Source organism: Drosophila ananassae, chromosome 2R, assembly GCF_017639315.1.
Source record: "Drosophila ananassae strain 14024-0371.13 chromosome 2R, ASM1763931v2, whole genome shotgun sequence".
Lineage (NCBI taxonomy): Eukaryota > Metazoa > Arthropoda > Insecta > Diptera > Drosophilidae > Drosophila > Drosophila ananassae.
In genome coordinates, this window is record NC_057928.1 from 3,946,632 (window position 1) to 3,965,914 (window position 19,283).

Sequence of the window (19,283 nt, forward strand, 5' to 3'; positions counted from 1 at the left end):
CAGCTAATCTTACTAAATGACAAATCCCCCACACATTTCTCAACACACAACACATACACGCATATCAACCTTTCACTCTGCTCAGCAAAATTTTCCCCACACGCCAAGTCGGAAATACTTGATAATCTCCACGGCAGCGACAATTTCCCGATAGTTATCTCTCTATTCCCTCCAAACACGATAATCAAATTTTCAAAACCATTTTTATACCCTTGCAGAGGGTATTATAATTTTGGTCAAAAGTATGCAACGCAGTGAAGGAGACACCTCCGACCCTATAAAGTATATATATTCTTGATCAGAATCACCTCCTGAGTCGATATGAGCATGTCCGTCTGTCTGTTTCTACGCAAACTAGTCTCTCAGTTTTAGAGCTATCGAGTTGAAACTTTGCACACATCCTTCTTTCCTTTGCAGGCAGTATATAAGTCGGAACGGCCGGGATCGGTCGACTATATCCCATAGCTGCCATATAACTGATTGATCGGAAATGCCATAACTTTGGTGTTTTTTAAGTTAGAGGGTTGGGACTTTCCACACATGTTATACTTGACCAAAATATCTTATGTACAAAATTTAATAAGGATCGGCCGACTATATCCTATAGCTGTCATAGAACGATCGAAATTGGCATAACTTTGGTGTTTTTTAAGTTAGAAAGATGGGATTTGGTACAGATTCTATTTTGGGAAAAACAATCGATTTGTCGAATTTCATAAGGATCGGCCGACTATATCCTATAGCTGCCATATAACTGATTGATCGGAAATGACATAACTTCGTTGTTTTTCAAGTTAAAAGGATGGGAGTTTCTCTTTTGGATTCATCTTTTAGCAAAATAAATTTATAAGATGCGTGTCGCCACCTAGCGGACTGCGACTCAACTGCAAAGGTATATAAACTTCGGCTCCGCCCGAAGTTAGCTTTCCTTTCTTGTTTATATTAAAAAAAGCCAACTGGGAGCAATACCAGACTCTCACACACATAAATAACGAAATATTCCCCACTACACTAAACATCAACAAAGAAGTCGCACAACAAAATTATATTACACAGCGCAAACATTTCCATCCTACAAACCTCAATAAATACAAAGCCGTACACGGTTCCCTGGTGGAACAAAAAACTAGCACAGTTAAAAAAAGAAAAAAAAATTAGCTTGGAAAGCACTTAATCGCAACATCAACCTTACAAGTATTATAAACTACAGAGGTTTAAACGCCAAGCACAAATTCGAAATTAAAAAAGTAAAACAACTCTTATATAAGATGCTAAATATACATCATTAAATCTAAGAAAGGTCAATGTTATGGACGTACTAAAACTAATGTTACTGCTAGGGTCACACACCTCTGAATCTGCTGACTCAGATTGTTTGTTCATGTACTGCTTTGCATACGCATTTCGGCTTAGCTGGCTAGTTTTTGCTTGCTTCGGTCAGTCTGTCATTCTTCCCGCTGATAATGCTGATTCTGCTTCCGGTGCCGTCGACTAGTGCCGGGTTTAGTAGGTTGGATATTGGTTTATGCTTATTGCTTATTTATTACTAGGTGTGCCAATAGGCTAGTGGGTCTGATGCTTGTATATTGTGACCTGCTGATGCATCTTGATTGGGTAGTAGGTCTTGGCAATAGGTGCCAACAGTGTGTTTGCTTGGTTGTGATCGCAGGATGTGGATGTAGTTTGTACATGGAAATCGTGTTCTTATTGTGGTTGCGGTGTTTGTAAGTGTGTTTGCATAAGAGTTTCTTCTTTTGTATCCGTGTCGCTCAAAGTATATACCCAGAGCAGTTCTATGATCGACTTTTTCGGTGGTTTTTATGGCAGTGAGTTCTTTTTGTTTAAGAAATGTGGGACATTTGCGGTCCAAAGGGCTGTGTTGGGGGTCAATTTCTGGATTGTTTACGCAATTTAGGCATTTTTTGCAGAGTTCTCCTTCGCTAGTGTGTTTTTCATCTGAGCAGTTTAAACATTTTTCGGTGCTCTTGAATATGGGTGCAGGGTGTCCGAAGCGGATACACTTTCTGCAACGCAGTGGGAGAGGAATGTAGTTGCGTACGCGAACAGTCCGGTTTCTGTAAGGTTGTTGTTGTTGTTGGGGTTGTTGTTGTTGTTGGTGTTGTTGTTTTTGGTGGTGTTGCTGTAGTTGTTGGTGTTGTTGTAGTTGTTGGTGTTGGTGTTATTGATGGTGTTTTGTCTCTTCATTATTTTTTTGACTTCAATTACTTTCTGTGGTTTTAGTTCTCGAAGGATTGCTTCTTCGTCTATGTATCTAAGGTCATTACAGTAGATAACGCCTTTTGAAAAATTAAGTGTCTTGCGTTCGGTAGCTGTTATTTCCATATCTCCGATTTTGGTAAGTTTTAGAAGTTTTGTGGCTTGTGTGTTTTTTGTTTTTATCAAAAGACCGCCGTCTCTGATTGTTTTTACGGAATCAGCTCTTAATCCGCAGGCAAAGCTACGAGAAGTTGTGTCGGTTGAAATGATATTTTTTGGAAAAAAAAGGTGCAATCGATTGCCCATCAGATGACCATTACTATTTTGAAATGACCACCTCCCGTTTGAAAAATATACAGAAATGAAAATGTTCGAAAAATTTTCGAAAATTTTAAAATTTGACTTTTTGAATTTTTTTTTTTAAATCGAAATAAAACAAAATGACCACCAATGGTCATCTTTAGAATTTTGAAAAAACTTTTAGTTTTTGAAATATTTAAGTGTTCAGTCTAGCTAATTTTTTTGACAGGTAAAACAAAATTTCAAAAAAAAAACTACTGAAATCGTTTTCCAATAGTGTGATAAACATTGATCATCAATATTTTCAAATGACCACCTACCGTTTTGAAATTATTTAAAATTGAACATAGTTAATAATATTTCAAAAATTTCAAAATCGACTTTTTGAATTTTTTGTTTTTCAATATCGAAATAATTGCAATTGAACACAAATAGTCATCTTTTAGAATTTTGGAAAAAACTTTTCGTTTTACTTTTCGTTAAAATTACAAAAAAAAACTACTGAATTCGTTTTCCATTAGTGTGATAAACAATGACCATCTTTTAAAATTTAAAATTTTAAAATAACATTTACTTTTCGAGATACTTGATTCTCAAAGTCTTAAAAATAAAAAAATTAAAAAACCAAAAGATGACCATCATGGCCCATAGCCTAAAACATATAAATTTAAAAAAAAAATTTGATTTCCATCATTGACCATCCCTTAAAACTTTAAAATTGTACAAAAAAATCGATGCCCTTCATGGCATACATCTAAAAACTTACAAATTTTACAAAAAAAATCATGCCCACCATTGCCCATCCCTTAAAAGGGACTAGGCGGGGCTGGAGACATATGCCCCAAATCTCCTTTAAGATTGCAGCATACTGATCCTTTAATTGAGGCTGACGGCAAAGCTTCCTTTCGAGGGAGAGAAATCGCCGCACGGCTCGTGAGTACGACTCACCTAACAACTCAGAGCTGACCTTCAACGGCAGCTTCACTGCGTAGGCGCCTGACTCGAGCCGAGCAGAATTCTGCACGAAATGCGTCTCGCAATCCAATTCCTCTTTCGCCCACTTCACAATGGGCTTGGAGCAGTCTTCGATTTTCCAAAATTTACGGAGCAGACACTCTAAGCGCTCATCCAGCTGGCTTGGGCTCTTCACAACGTCCTTGCGGGCGACTCTCCAGATGTGAACCAGCACAACCCATCCAAGCCGGGTTTTCTGCAGCACCGGTAGGCCGGCTGAGAGCTGGATTTGACCAACACACAGCTGATCATAGAATAGACTGGCTCCGATAAGTAAATCGATCCGCTGCAGTCGAAAGAACTGGGCATCAGCCAAAGTGAGGTTTGACGGAATATTCCAGCTGGAGACATCCAAGACGGATTACGGATTACAGCGTTGACGAGGGCCGAATATTCAGAGCAATAGGATCGTAGGAGCACATCAACTGAGAATCCGTCTGTCGCGAAGCCAGTGTCGCCAATGCCCGACACTGCCACGTACGATTTGCGTCTACGAAGCTGCAGCTGACTAGCCAGTCGGGACGTAATCACGTGCACCTGCGATCCAGAATCCAAAAGAGCCCGGCATGGAACAAAAACCTCAGAACGACTCCGAATGAGAATGTTCGCTGTGGCCAGTAAGGCTATCCCACTGCTGCGACCCTGGGCAACTAGTGCATTAGCAGTGGATGGTGAAGCGCCGATTGGCTCGTCGCACTCGGCTGCGGCTGATGTAGACGGCACAGCAGAAGGCTGGCTGCTGGACGACTGTAACTCCAAAAAATGCAACAGACTGTGATGCCTCCTCCCACAACTGCGACAATTATCAGCGAGGCACTCCCGCAGGTGATGGCCAGTTTGGAGACATTTCCGACATAGACCTAGTCGCCTGGCCTCACCAATGCGGCTCTCAGGGGGCAATGACAAAAATCTTGGGCATGCAGAAATTACATGGAACCACCCACCGCATAATATACAAGAGGCAGGTGAATTAGTAATAATAAAGGACGCTCTACTGTTATTTGCGACTCTACGTCTTCCCACATCCATAGCCTCCAAAGTCCTGTAACGCTTGTCCAAAAACTCTGCCATCGACTCCCAAGTAGGGATGAGATCCGAGTTCGAGGCATTTTGACCTTCCTCCCACTTGGCCTGAGTAGCTGGATCCAACCTTTAAAGAAGTACCTGGACAATGATGCAGCCGGCGATCTGAACTGTCGTCCCCAAATTTTTTAAGGCTCGCATATGGGCATTGAACTTATCGGACAGCCCTCGAAGCGCTGCCACTGAGTCACCTTCCAATAGATTGAGGCCCAGAGTTTCGTTCACATGAGCCTGAAATATCAACCGACGGTTATTAAATCGATTCTCCAAAAGCTGCACTGCGACATCATAATTCTCCTCGGAGATTTCCAAGGAACGGACTGCCTCTAAAGCGGAGTCCGGAAGACAAGATCGCAACCTCTGAAACTTTTTCACCTTACTTATATAAGGATTGCAGCCTACGATCGTCGAAAAGACCGAATGAAACTCAGCCCACTCTGAATATCCTCCGCTGAACATAGGAAGAGGAAGAGGAGGCAAGGCTTGAAAACTTCGATTGAGCGCTGGTTCCACCTGGATACTGGAACCTTCGCTGGCAAAGGTGGAATGGGCAGCAATTCGAGCAGAGCGCAAGGACGTCTTGTGCTCGATTTCGGCATGCATCGTAGCTACAAGCTCAGACACTGTCCATCGCAAGTCGCTGCTTATCTCAGCAATGTCTAACTCTTCAAGCTCCCCGTGGAAGGCCTTAAAATCCTCGTACATAGCGACCAACTGGCCGTGACGCACATGGAGCAGAGCATCCTCCACATTTGACATTGGCTGCAGGGCGCCTTGGATCCTCTTCAAATCCAGGAAGAATCCCTTTGCTTTGAATTTAAAAATTGCACTCCGGATGGAGTGGGTTCTCCTATGACGGCGCCGCTGGAGTTCATCGCCACTACAATTGAGATACGCTCAATTTAGGTAAAAACACGCACAAATTAATTTTGGCGCCAAAATTATAATTCTTGTTTATTTTATTATATTTAATTATATTTGAGCGCAGCGAACACGATTTATCCCACTATGCGCTCAGAACCGTACACTGAGTTGTGGAATGTATATATATATGAACGCTTGTGTGAGTCGAATGCACTTGCAAGTGGAACGTATGTATGTATGTATGTATGTATGTATGTATGTATGCATGTATGTATGTTGGCGGATTAGATAAAAATTGTATGTATTGTATTTATTTATATTATTAAATGATTTATCTATAAATACAAAATAATTGTTTCACTGATGCACTGCATGCCGTTTATGTTCAAAAATTCACATATGTACATATGTTAATACACCGCGCAAAAACTGAAACGGGTATGCTCGCACTGTTTTATGCTCGTGGAATTGTTAATTTTATTAATTATATCACGTCGGGGTCACCAATGTTTGGTCATTGAGTCTTTTCAATGACTTTTTTCCCTTTTTTCCTAAATAACAAAAAGGCCTAGGAATTATTTGTTTCACAACGTTATAAAATGTTTATTTACGGGCGAAAGCTCGTTAACTTAATGACAACAATAAAATAAAGCCGAGTGGCCGAGAAGAGTCGGCTAGCGACTAACAACAGCGATGAGAAAATGATTATATGCTTATAATTATTAAATTTATATATATATGTTACATTTTTATTGATTCAATTTATGCCGTGGCTGCTGCCTGACCTGACAGATTATTTAGACTGTTGTGCGAAGAGCAGCTGTATTACTATGTTCTCGTTTTTAACAAGTGTTTGCATGGTCGTTTTCATGAATGACATAAGCTCCATCATACTTTGTTGGAGGGTAAGCATCATAGTTTCCGTTTTTCTATGTGGCTGTTTTGAGGCCTGTTGAGCGCTTTGTGAGTTAGGCTGAATTGGATTTTTCATTCCAGATCGTAGAGTATTGGCATAGGAAAAGCCGATGGTGGTATTTACGGGACCGAATGAGAACCTTGAAGCTTTGGCGAAGAAGACGTCTGGCGTATCTTTTAATGCAATGTACACATTCTGTGGATTTTGGTTGCGCGTTGCGGTCACTTGACGCATGCGACTCTTCAACTCCTTTTACACCATACATCCTCTATAATTTGCCGTAAATTTGCCTCCGCAGTTTCCACATTTCTTCACGGTACTGTTTTTGTTTGTAGTGCAGTGAGTGGAGTTGTGGGCGACTCCCCCTGGTACATGTAATAGTTTTTCTGAGCATTGTCCAGATATTTGGACACGATTCGGAAATGCTATTCAATCTTATTTTGCACCTTTGTTGGATTTCTTTTAAAGTCAAATGAACTTCATATTTTACTACTATTTGTTGGTTTCCGCAATTATAGGTGTTCTGGTCAAGTTTTTTTTATTTAGGATCAAGAGCGGTGACATTAAAATAGTCATGGGATACTTCAATGCGAAACTAGGCCTTAACAACAATAGATTGGAACCAATCAAGGACCGGTAACGGCATAAGCAGCAAAAATGAGTATAAATTGAATTAAGTTAGATGTTCCAATTCGTAATGGAGGCACTGTATTCCCCATAAAGAAGTTCATAAGTACACATGGACATTCTTAAACGGAGATACATGTAACGAAATGATCCACATCTTAATTAGGGGACGACGATGGAACTTCCTAACCGACGGACGCAACAGGAGGGGCGCGACAATCGACAGTGACGACGAGGTGGTCAGCGATATGTCAATCAAACTGAGACGAGAGACAAGAAGGCAACACTCCCGTCCTAAGCTTGGAACCCATCAGCGGAGACGGATTCACTAGATATCGTCACGAATAAAAGAACTGATCAGAAGGAGAAACAGCCTCAAGTCGAATCCCGACAACTGAGCATGGGATGGGGCATGGGGCAATGAGCATGGGGCGCTCCCCCGTGCAATGCAAGTTGGTGAAGAAGGTGCGAGGAGCGACAATACAATACTGCTGTATACTGCCGTACCAACAACATGCTAATTGGCAAACTATCCTGAGCCAATCATAAGCAATACCAACCCATACGAGACTTAGACGGTACACTCCTAACAAATGACTCCTAACAGGCACATTTAGAGATGGCGAAGGCAATCATGGAGATTTTCTGCACAGAACAGCTGAGATGACTTTAGAAGCATCCCTGCAGTATATTCCATCCAAGTGGAGTTACCAACAGAGACCAGGGGCGTGAAATGGGAGCGAAATAGCAGATAAAGAGACGAAAATCAAATGGATCGGATACGGATCAGAAAGAAGCAGGGCTGCGTCGTCAGGATGGCCTTGGAGTGGAATCCATAAGGATGCATAACTGCGCCACTAGCTCCACTCTGACCTGGCATCGTATAACAAACAAAAACCTATTTGGAAACAACACCACATAGAATACGGCCAAACAAAAGGCACCAAACATAGTCCGATTTAAGGCTTTTGTAGAAGTCCTCAGCTTCCAAGCTGAGAAACAAGGCTAAAACATTTTGCGACAAATTGATAGTTCGCCATTGAATTGATGGTTCGCCATTCTTTGTTTGAACGCGTAAGCGTTCGTAAGATCGGCGTCGTTTACAGAACCATTTCTAAAATCGTCATTCTAAATTTGACATCTAATTGATTTACACTTTGCAATGTGTGACCTTTTCCCGAAAAATTTAGTCAAAGGGAGGCTGATATAAGAAATTCAAACCTTTGGGTTATAACAAAACAAGCGAACGGACTACACTGGAGTAGAAAGTGGAATGGCCTGTTACAATAACTACAAGCCTTTTTGTTGTTAGCAGAGAAGCAAGCCAACAAACTTTGGCTTAAATTGCTAGCTAAGCTAGTTTCTCCTACTTTGGTACCTACAATTTAATATTTTTTTGAAAGCGCACCTCTAAATGAATATTCATTGAGTTTGCAATTGTCTTCTTTTATGGATAATATTAATCCATAAATCACATTCATAGTCCTTAGAATGAGACCATCCTAAGACAACGCTGATAACTGGGAAACTTTCGGAAGACTAAATAATTTACTTATGAGACTCTTTTTAGACTACCTTCGTTATTACTCTCGATGACCTGGGAGAGAGGTCAACACAAAGGCACGGAATTATCTGACTCAATTTCTCAATAACAGAAATGTTCACATCTTTGTGTAACAATGTCTCGAAGTGACATATTCAATTTTTAAGGTCCAAATAAATTTCTATTGAATTTCCGCATTTTGTTTTTTTTTAGGAATTTGATAATTGCTTTAATGTTTTCTGCAGTTGGGTTCTTAAGATACTCAGTGGCTGACCGATTTTTAAGTAGATTTTGCTTGTTCTGAGAGATTGCTGGGCAGGAGTCTAGGATGTGTTCCATGTTTTTGGGGGTGTTTTTGATGGCAGCGATAGCAGTTGCGTGGCGTGTTGGGGCGAGGATGTGCTTGCGTGTTATGCTTGTATGCCAAGCCGAAGTTTTATAAGTTTAATTTGGTCAATTCTGCTGATTTCTTCTTGTGGTATTTTAGAAAGTGCTGATATGTGAGTGATGTTAGTGTTAATGTTTTTGTACCATGTGTTGCATTTATTTATTGAAGTTCCTTACATACATATGTGCATTTTTGTTCCCTCTTTTGCAGTTCTATCTGCAAGAAATTTTCCTTTAATATTGGAGTGCCCTGGGATCCAAAATATTTTTATTTTTGGTTGTTTAGTTTGCAGTGGTGATCGAATGTATGCAGGATATTTGTTTAAGTTTAATGGGTTTTCAATGGCATCGATCGCTCCAAGGGTGTCAGAGCAGATTACCGATTGCCCCCTCTTGATGCTTGAGATCTTGATGGCTTCAAGGATTCCGATCATTTCTCCTGTTAGGATGGATGAGCAGGGCGGTAGAATTCCGTACCGCAAAACTTCTGTTTCAGAAGGCAGTGTTTAAATTTATTTCAGATCCGTCCGCGATTCCTTGATAACTTAGAGGCTTGCATGTCGGACCAGTACACAAAAGCACTATGGTTCGAATACCAGGGTGACTAATTATTAAATAAAGTTTGCAATATTAATAATGTAATCTTACTTAACATATTAATTTAGTTTACAACATAAGTTAACAGAGATTTCTTAGGAATACATTAAAAATAATGTTTATCAAATTAGGGGATTATAAGGGGAAATTTTTTTCTTTGATTTTGGGTCATGAATGCGACCTGATTTATCCACGAATTTCAGCGCGGAATCATGCTTTCTTTTCGGGGATGATTCAGGTCTGAATCAGGGGTGATTAGGGGCTGATTCATGCCTGAAATCGAATTCCGGGCCGAAAGGACATTTTCAAAAATTTCTGTACAAAATTTCGAGCCGCTGGTTTTAGATTTCCGGGCGGATTCTGGGGTGATTCGTGGGTGAATGGTACTGCTGGGTATTGTTTATGTTTAGTTCAAGTATTTTGATTGATGTTACGTTTTTTATGCTAGAGTTTTCTGTTGTAATTGTAATAATTGTTGTAATTGTGCAGTTGCATCTGTGTTTTCTACAAATGTGTAAATGTTGACATTTTGTCATATATTTTCGTAAAAATATGGGTAAGATTTATGGTAGTGTTTATTTGATTTTTTAAATTGACCAATAAAAGGAAGTCGTCGGCATATGCGCTGAATTTAATTTCTTTGTATATTGTTAGGATATTGGCAAGTTTAAAATGACCCTATTCGGACTGCTATATTTCTATTTTTGGTGAAATTTATGATGTAGTTTATTATTTTGTGGCTAAATTTCCATTCGAGTTGATCGACTAAAGAGTCGATACATACTCAGCCAAAAGCTCTTGAAAAGTCAAGAGAGATGAGTGAAGTATGTTTCCTGGTATTAAGCGACTTTGTAATGATGTGATCTGCATAGAGCACATTATCCGAGGTCGATTAAGGTGTAGGAGTTTGTTGCTGTTTAGGTACCACCATAGTCTTTAGAGTTTTCCCCACGCAGCAATTGAGTGATATGAGTCTGTATGAAGCTAAGTCGGTTTTATCCTTCTGGACTTTTAATATAGGTATGAGTTTTGAAGGATTGAGGTATATAGTTTTCAAAGATATGGTTGAAATGGAGTACTCTATTTTGTATTGCTAGTGGGTTGTTTATTAACGTGGGGTATGAGATTCTATTGATACCTGGAGAGCAATCGTTCAAATTTGGTTATGGGTTTATCAATTTCGATAGCTGATTTGGACGGGATGTGGTTGAGTGTTGTTGTGTTGTACTTGTGGGATGTGAATTCTTGGCTGAAATTACCAGTGCTGGGCGAGTAGGATTGCTATCTTCTTTTGTTTGTCGTTAGTTGTAACGTTTTTGTTGCTTATGCAGTGTATTTGTTATAAGGATTTAGACCGCAAAATCATAGAATATTGTTCCATATTTTTGTTGTTTGTGTGTTAGGTTGAATGGTTGATGTAAATTTGGATGTAGCTTCTTTTTTTCTTATTTTATCTGCTCTTTTGAAAAGTGCGTTTGCTTTGTTTAGCTGCAGCGGCATTTATTCTTCTCTTTCGTCTCCCAGTTTCGCATGCACTTTGTTGTCTTTGTAGCGCATGCTTTTTTAAGAACTTTGGAAGAGCTTCTCTTGTTCTTCTTTTATATTTTGGATTTGTTATTGACGGCCCGCTATTTTGTTATATTGCGCAGAATTATCTCTCAATAAATTATACACCTGAATTGCAATTTTGTTTATTCGGGCGCTATCAAAAGCTACTAAAAAGAAAAAAAAACAAACATTTCTTGGTTTTCGTTTTGCATTTCCGTTTGGATGGAGTCTGGATGTGAAACTGTTGCATATGCTGCCGCAAGCCGGGAAAGGATGCTGCGGAGAAGAGCAGAGGTGACCTGCCAGGAGATAGAGGCGCTGAATCATAAGGTGAAGGCTGCAGCGCGAATGAGGATGGCACCATTATGGCGCTGGAGTCAGTGGAAAAGCGCTTGCGTCAGCGATTTCAAGAAGAGTTGGAGAAGCTTAACTTCAGAGAGATATGGAGTAAGCTGTATTGGAGATTCTCGCAGCTGGCGACTGATTCAGGTGGGCCCACTCCACACTTCTCGGCGGTGCCGGTATCTCACCCATGCCATACAAGCCAGACCCCTCCTTGGCACCGTTGCCGATACCAACATTCAGCGGCGGCTATGCCGACTGGCCGGATTTCTACGCCCTGGCTACGAGCACGATAGACCTAACGAAAATGGAAAAGCTCCGGTGGCTCATTTTATGCCTGAGGGAATCAGCCTTGGAGACGGTGAGAGCGCTGGAAACTACTGACGCGAACTACGATGACCTTTTGCGCAATCGTTTTAGCAATCGGCGTTGAATTTTCATGTCTTACGTCAATGAGATCCGGCAGTTTCGTGTGGTCGAGCCAGGGTCTGTTGCTACTTTGCAGGAGCTATCGGATCGTTTCAGTGGGCATATGCGGGCTCATTCGGAAGATGAGTTCCGGATCAAATGACGAGATCCAAGAATGCTTGCTCATCCAGAATGTCCTTTAGAAGTTGGATCCTGCCACAAAAGCCAAGTGGGAAGACACACTTTGCTGGAAACAACGAAAGCCTTCCATCTTGGGAGTCCATGGCACTATTCTTGGAGCAAAGGTGCCGGACACTTGAATGCGTAGACTTTTGCCTCACGGGTTCACATGTTCACCTTATCTCATCGCGGCTAGCAAGTCAACTTTAGCTTCGTCGCTCGAAATGCTATGTAGCGGTCGCCGGTCTCGGCGGCACTGAGTTTGCTACGGATGGATCCTGCGTTAATGTGTGTGTGAAGTCTCGACTAACCACATATTCTGCGAACCTAGAGTCGGATAAAGTGTCTCATATTGCAGACTGTCAGTCCAGCCTTTTTTTTTTGGCGCGGTTCCCACTGCATACATACAGCCCTCCTCCGGTCCAACTGACCGAGAGACGCTGCCGCGTGACGTACGGCTCGAATCGCGGGAATAGATCCGAGATAGTTAAGCAAAAAGTAGGAGAAAGATATCACGAGGAAGAGTGTTGCACAGATAAGGCGGTTAATATAAGCGATTTAAGATTGTTAGTATAGCAAGGTGACAAGATGTGGTAGAGACCATTGTAGTCCGTACATAATACCCTGAACGGATCGTGTTGGGCATATGTCGAACTACAATGGCTGAGGAGTAGAGGACGAAAGTTTCTAGTCCTTCTACTAGGAACGTTAAAATTTAAGCGTGTTAGTAAATGCTGGCTGTCTATATTTCCATAAATAAGATAGGGTATGATAAGGGTACAGGGTAAGATAAGGTATAGAAACATGACACCCAGAATCGTTCTACGGTTTGTTAATCATGGTAAGTTGATTAGTAAAAGTCTGCTACGATAAGAGGGGAGATAAAGATTTGCATCCCATTTAAGTCCCCTAAGCGCAAAAGTAAGGAAGTTTTTTTGTACAGATGCAATGTGATCTTGGTGTACTCCATATTGAGGACTCCAGGCACACGATCCATACTCAAGAATCGGACGGACCAGTGATGTATATAACGTTTTAGTTATGTACGGGTCATTAAATTCTTTTGACCATCTTTTAATAAAACCAAGCACACCCATAGCTTTATTAACCATGATAGATATATGGTCGGTAAATTTAAGTTTCAAATCTAATAGGACACCTAGATCTTTAACCTGAGTTAATCGTTCTAAGGCGTTCCCATAGAGAAAGTACATAGCCTGGTGAGGACTAGATCGGTAAAAAGACATAAGTTTACATTTCGATCCATTAAGCTTTAGGTTATTTGCTAAACACCAATTTTGAAGTTTATCCAAACCGGATTGAAGTCTAGACTGGGCTCTAGTGAGTTTATACTGAAGGCATAGCTTAACGTCATCAGCGTACATAAGTACAAGTGAATTAGTTAAGGCAAGGGGCAAGTCATTAATAAACAATGTAAAAAGTATGGGTCCAAGATGGCTTCCTTGGGGCATCCCCGATGTGGCGCGAACTAAACGCGAGGTCTTTAAAGAAAACACGTTGGGTTCTCCCTGATAAGTAGCTCGAAATTCACATAAGAAATTCAGTTGGGAATCCCAAAAGACTGAGTTTTCTTATAAGAAGCGAATAGTTAACAGAGTCAAATGCTTTACTGAAAGCAGTGTATATGACGTCTGTTTGTAAGCCATTCCGGAAGCCATCCATGTTAGCTCCAATAAGTTAGTAGTGGTGTAGCGGCGCTTCATGAAGCCATGCTGGCACGGAGTTATTATTGAACTACATAGGTGTTGCAAATGTGGAGTGATAAGTTTTTCAAAAAGCTTTGGAATTGCTGACAATTTAGAGATGCCTCTATATTTAGCAGCGTCGGATTTTTTCCCTTTTTTATGCAGCGGAATAATGAAGGATTCCTTCCACATAAGGGGAAAGATCGAAGTTTCCAGCGATACATTAAAGAGTTTAACAAGCGGTTTGCACAGTGCCTCGGCGCAGTACTTCAGAACACAGCCTGGTACTCCATCAGGGCCTGGCGAATACACGGGCTTGACCTTAAAAAGATCCGATAACACACCACTTTGATCGAAAGATGGGCAAAATTTAAGGTTGGCTGATTTGATATTATAAGTGTAAGGCTGAGCTGAACTGCTGCTAGGTGAATAGGTAGTTTGAAAAAACTGTGCAAAGAGATCGGCCATTGCCTGATCAGTGTTCGCATAAGAGGGGAAAAGATACATGTTTATGCTGAGTGTTTACAAAGTTATAAAACTACTTCGGATCCTAAGTAAACTAAATCCTGCAGCGGCGAATATAACTCCTATAACATTCTGCGTTATGCACGGTGAAATTGGACCGAGCTACTAAGTATCTAGAATAACTAACTGTACTGTTTTTCAAAAGTCTACTCATACTATTCTTTAAGTTGTTAAGATGCCTCGTATACCAAGGCGGATTCGTTGAAGCGGACGGATATTTCCCTATGCAGAAGGAAAAGCAGAGAAGAATCAACGTTCCAGACCCCCTGCACTCGTTACGAGAACTCGATTCCCACATTGGTCTATTGGGGGAGAAATGCATGATCAAAGGTTTGGAAGAAGTTGGTGTGCTTTATTCGCCATGCACGATACCTAAATCGTCTTAATGCAACTACACAACCCGTGGAATAATCCATTACAAGATGCTGCCCTTCCAGAATTGTTATTGAAGGCCCACCCTTCCATAGGGGAGAGGATGCTGGGCTAAGCAGCCACCAGATAGGCCGATTAGAATATTGATAATAATTAATTTGTTTAGCTGCAGCGGAATTTAATCTTCTCTTTTGTCTCCCAGTTTCGCATGCACTTTGTAGTCATTTGTAGCGCATGCACTTTTAGGAGCTTTGGAAGAGCTTCTGCGCCAAAGCTCTTGTATATTTTGGGTTTGTTATTAACGGTCCGCTATTTTGTTACATTGCGCGGAATTAGCTCTCAAAAAATTATAAACCCGAATTGAAATTTTTTTAATTCGGCCGCTATCAAAAAGCTGGTAGCGCTATACTTGGTTTATTTTAAAATTTTTTGTATTATTGTTAGTGCTGCTGGATTAGAATTCGGAGGTGATCACTTCCATGGAGGTCGTCTATTAGAGTCTAGTTTGTATGGGGTGAGTGAGGGAGAACAGAAGCTAAGATCAATGTTTGTGAATGTGTTGTGTGTAGTGAAGTGTATTGGTGACTTTTCATTTAGAAGGGTTAGTTGGGATTGTTCTATGAATTTAGCTACTATGTTACTTCTTGAGTTAGAGTGTGTAGATCCCCAATTTTGGTGCCAGCTATTGAAGCCCCAGTTAACATGACAGTTTCGTTGTTTGTGCTAACTACGTTGTTCAGGTTGTGGCGTGAGAAGGATTTGCTGGGTGAAATGTAGATGGAATATAGTTTAAAGTTTTGTTTTGATTTAGTATCCACTGCTATATCTACGTCGTCGTTGATATTACTTTGTGAGTGTTGGATAGATTTCTGGATTAGTAGGGCTACTCCTCCAAATCTGTTAGATGGGGTGTTTGTTAGCAGCTTTTTAGTTTAGTTTTTTAGTTCGATTTTATACCCTTGCAGAGGGTATTATAATGTTGGTCAAAAGTGTGCAACGCAGTGAATGAGACATCTCCGAACCTATAAAGTATATATATTCTTGATCAGGATCACCTCCTGAGTCGATATAAGCATGTCCGTCTGTCTGTTTCTACGCAAACTAGTCTCTCAGTTTTAAAGCTATCGAGTTGAAACTTTGCACACACCCTTCTTTCCTTTGCAGGCAGTATATAACAGTGTGGCAGACATTCCACACATGTTAAATTTGGTCAAAATATCTTATGTACAAAATTGCATAAGGATAGGCAGACTATATCCTATATCTATCATAGAACGATCGGAATTGGCAAAACTTTGGTGTTTCTTAAGTTAGAACAATGGGACTTGGTATAAAATTCCATTTTGGGCAAAGTAATTTGATCTGCCAAATTTCATAAGTATCGGCCGACTATATCCTATAGCTGACATATAACTGAACAATCGTAATTGGCATAACTTTGATGTTTTTTAAGTTAGAATGATGGGACTTGGTACAAATTCAATTTGGGGCAACGTAATCCAATCCGAATTTCATAAGAATCGGCCGACTATATCCTATAGCTGCAATATAACTGAACGATCCGAAATCGCATTTTATTAAAAACATGATTCGACGGTATAATTCTCACAGGGATCCGCCAACTAAATACGATAGGATATACATATAATAATATAAGATGCTACCTAACTTCAAGGGTTAATCAAGTTCGGCTCCGCCCGAATTTAGCTTACCTTTCTTGTATTGTTCTATGGTTGGGTTTTTGGAAAAAAGTTTGTTGATGTTTGTTGAAGTTTTTATGATCGCGTGATTGTTGTTAGTTTTTTGTATCTCTTTTGAACACCTGTTTATTTTTGCAAAATATTACTGATAAGCACTTGTAGCTGATGGTTTGGATAATCGTAGTTGCACGTCTTTACCCTGTGAGGTCTGGAGTGGAACTGTGTATACTATCTCATTTAAGACATGAAGCTTGCATTTTCGGTCGGTTTTTACTAGAGGAACTGACCCAGCTTGTAAACAATCCTCAAACCTGCGAATGCTTATCACTCTTACATTTAATCTTCTTCTCAAATCAACAAGGGTCGTGGAATATATAGTGGCCAGCACATGTGGATACATGTTTGTCACTTCTGAGTTCAAAGTGTTATAAAAGTGGTACAAATTTATTAATCACCTAAATTTCTTCTTTCCAATAATCTAATCATTTCTACTGTACATAAAATAATAAAAATTCAAATAAAAAGTTTTTTATATTTTTTACAAGGAGCCACCTCCGACCATATAAAGCATTCTTGATCAGGATCACCTCCTGAGTCGGTATAAGCATGTCCGTCTGCCTGTTTCTACGCTAACTTGTCTGTCAGTTTAAAAGCTATCGACTTGAAACTTTGCACACATCCTTCCTTTGTTTTGAGGTAGTATATAATTCGGAACGGGATCGGTCGACTATATCCTATAGCTATCATATGACTGATTAATCGGAAATTCCATAACTTTCGAGTTTTTTAAGCTGGAAGGAAGGGACTTCATAAGGATCGGATCATAAGTCGTTCGACTATATCCTATAACTGCCATATAACTGAACGATCCGAAATGGCATAACCTTGCTATTTTTAAAGATGCTTGGTACAACATTTAAACATTTTTATTAGAAAATTTATTTAATGGCGAAATTCTTATACGGATCGGCCAACTATATACGATCCGAATTATATAATAATATAAGATGCTACCTAACTGTAATGGTATATCAATTTCAACTTCGCCCGAAGTTAGCTTTCCTTTCTTGTTCAAGAGGCAGCATTCTTATTAGAAAATTGATTTGATGGTGAAGTTCTCATAAGGATCGGCCATCTAAATACGATCCGATATATATACAGAAAAAAATAAGATATATATACAGAGAAAAATATTAGCTACTTAGTTAAGTTATTAAGGGTCGTTATAGGCAGAAGTGACAACACCTGGAAAAAAATCAAGAAAGGGCTCCTATAATCGAGTCACTTGACTATACGGTACCCTGTACTTTCTCTTTTACCCACACCATTCTATCAATAAAAGATTATTAATATAAATAACCTTACAAAGTATATAAAGATTTTTAAAATAAATGTTTTTGCATACTTTTGATACGTTTTTTTGGCTTCATTTATAGGAATCTTTGTGCCAAAAATTATTGCTCTATGTTTTATAGTGTCTGAGATCCATGTGTTCATACGGACAGATAGAAGGATGTTTAAAGGAGAGTCCGGTTCAATTTAAAGAGTTTCCTTGAAAGAACTAAAAGAGACTAGCTGAAGGACTGCTTTTGGGGAGTTCGATAGCTTTAGAGTTAATCACGATGATAGAAAAAAGTGAAAAAAGATCCGTGATCCGTGGCGCAACTGAAGCCCTGGGTAAACGGGTTAGGCCATTTCCCAAGCACATCAGGTATCATGGTAAATCGGACAAGTCTGGCGTATGTCTTTTCCCATCCTTACCGCAGCGAACAGACGTGATCCTGCAAAGCAAATGGAACTCTGCCAACTGGGGAACTCAAGCCCGATTAGCTATAAGCTGAAACGGTATAACCGATTGGGGCACCATGGTCCAGGACTCCAGATCCAAGCTGCACCTATGCTCCTCCCGTTCTAGTCTCTAATTTGCCACAAATCCTGCATGGTGTGTGCATACCGGTGTGAGGCGACTAGTGGCGAACACAACAGTGCATGTGTCCAGAAAGGTAAGAAGGCTCTTGTCCGGCTGCCAGACACCAATAACGCTTATCCTGCCGGGCGTATACCTGGGAGTTGCGTCGATTGGCGATCAATCCAGATCAGCACTAGTCAGAAGAAAAGCTGCGTGTATTATTCCTAGGCGCGGGAAATCACGTCAAATCAATCAATTCGATAGAACGTTCCCACAATCTCTATGAACTAGACGCTGCATTTGTTGCGAGCAAAGAACATAAAAAAACATTTCGTTTCGAGATTTCGGAAAAACTAAAATGATTCATAATTCTAACCAAATCCTGATCATAGCGCAACTACTCACCAGAATTCACATTGGTGTAGCTTTGTACAAATAACAATATTATATTTATATAACCTATTTTATTGAATAATTTTATTCATGACAGTGTATCATAAAAAACTTTATTTATATTACCTTAAAAGTATTCACTTATGAGAACTAACATATAACCTAATTCTGTTTCTTTCAGACAATTTAAAGTTCTATGATGTTTACAATCATAATTTTTGCTATTTTGGCAATTATGATGCGAACCATTTTTCACATCATATGTATTTTCCTTTTACATATGAATTAAACGAACCTGGATCGTGTCAGAGGTCGACAAAAAGTGTTACAGCTCCTTATTGGGTTAGCCTTATAAACTACCAAGGTAAAGTTTTTAAAATGATTTATTATGGCTTTTAACAAATTTTTTAAATTTTAAATAGGTAAAGCCAACAAAAAAAAGTGTGGTGAAAGAAAGCCCCGGCAAGCATATACCATAAAGCAATTAGAACGCCTTGAATATGAATTTAAAATTGATAAGTATCTCAGTGTTAACAAACGAATAGAATTGGCTAAATCCCTTTTATTAACTGAGATTCAAATAAAAACATGGTTTCAAAACCGCCGAACAAAATGGAAGAAACAGTTGACATCACGATTAAAAATGGCACAA

The 19,283-nt window shown here is 39.9% G+C and overlaps 1 protein-coding gene across 1 annotated transcript in view; it reads left to right on the top strand.

Moving 5' to 3' along the window:
• LOC26514902 (proton-associated sugar transporter A) overlaps window positions 1-18,939 on the top strand; it is a 226,373-nt gene extending 207,434 nt beyond the window's left edge. The window contains exon 7 of the mRNA XM_032453847.2: window positions 18,813-18,939. Within this exon, the coding sequence (XP_032309738.1) occupies window positions 18,813-18,821 (9 nt within the window). The 3' untranslated portion in view covers window positions 18,822-18,939. The remainder of the gene's footprint in view (window positions 1-18,812) is intronic.
• Window positions 18,940-19,283: the final 344 nt, after the last annotated feature.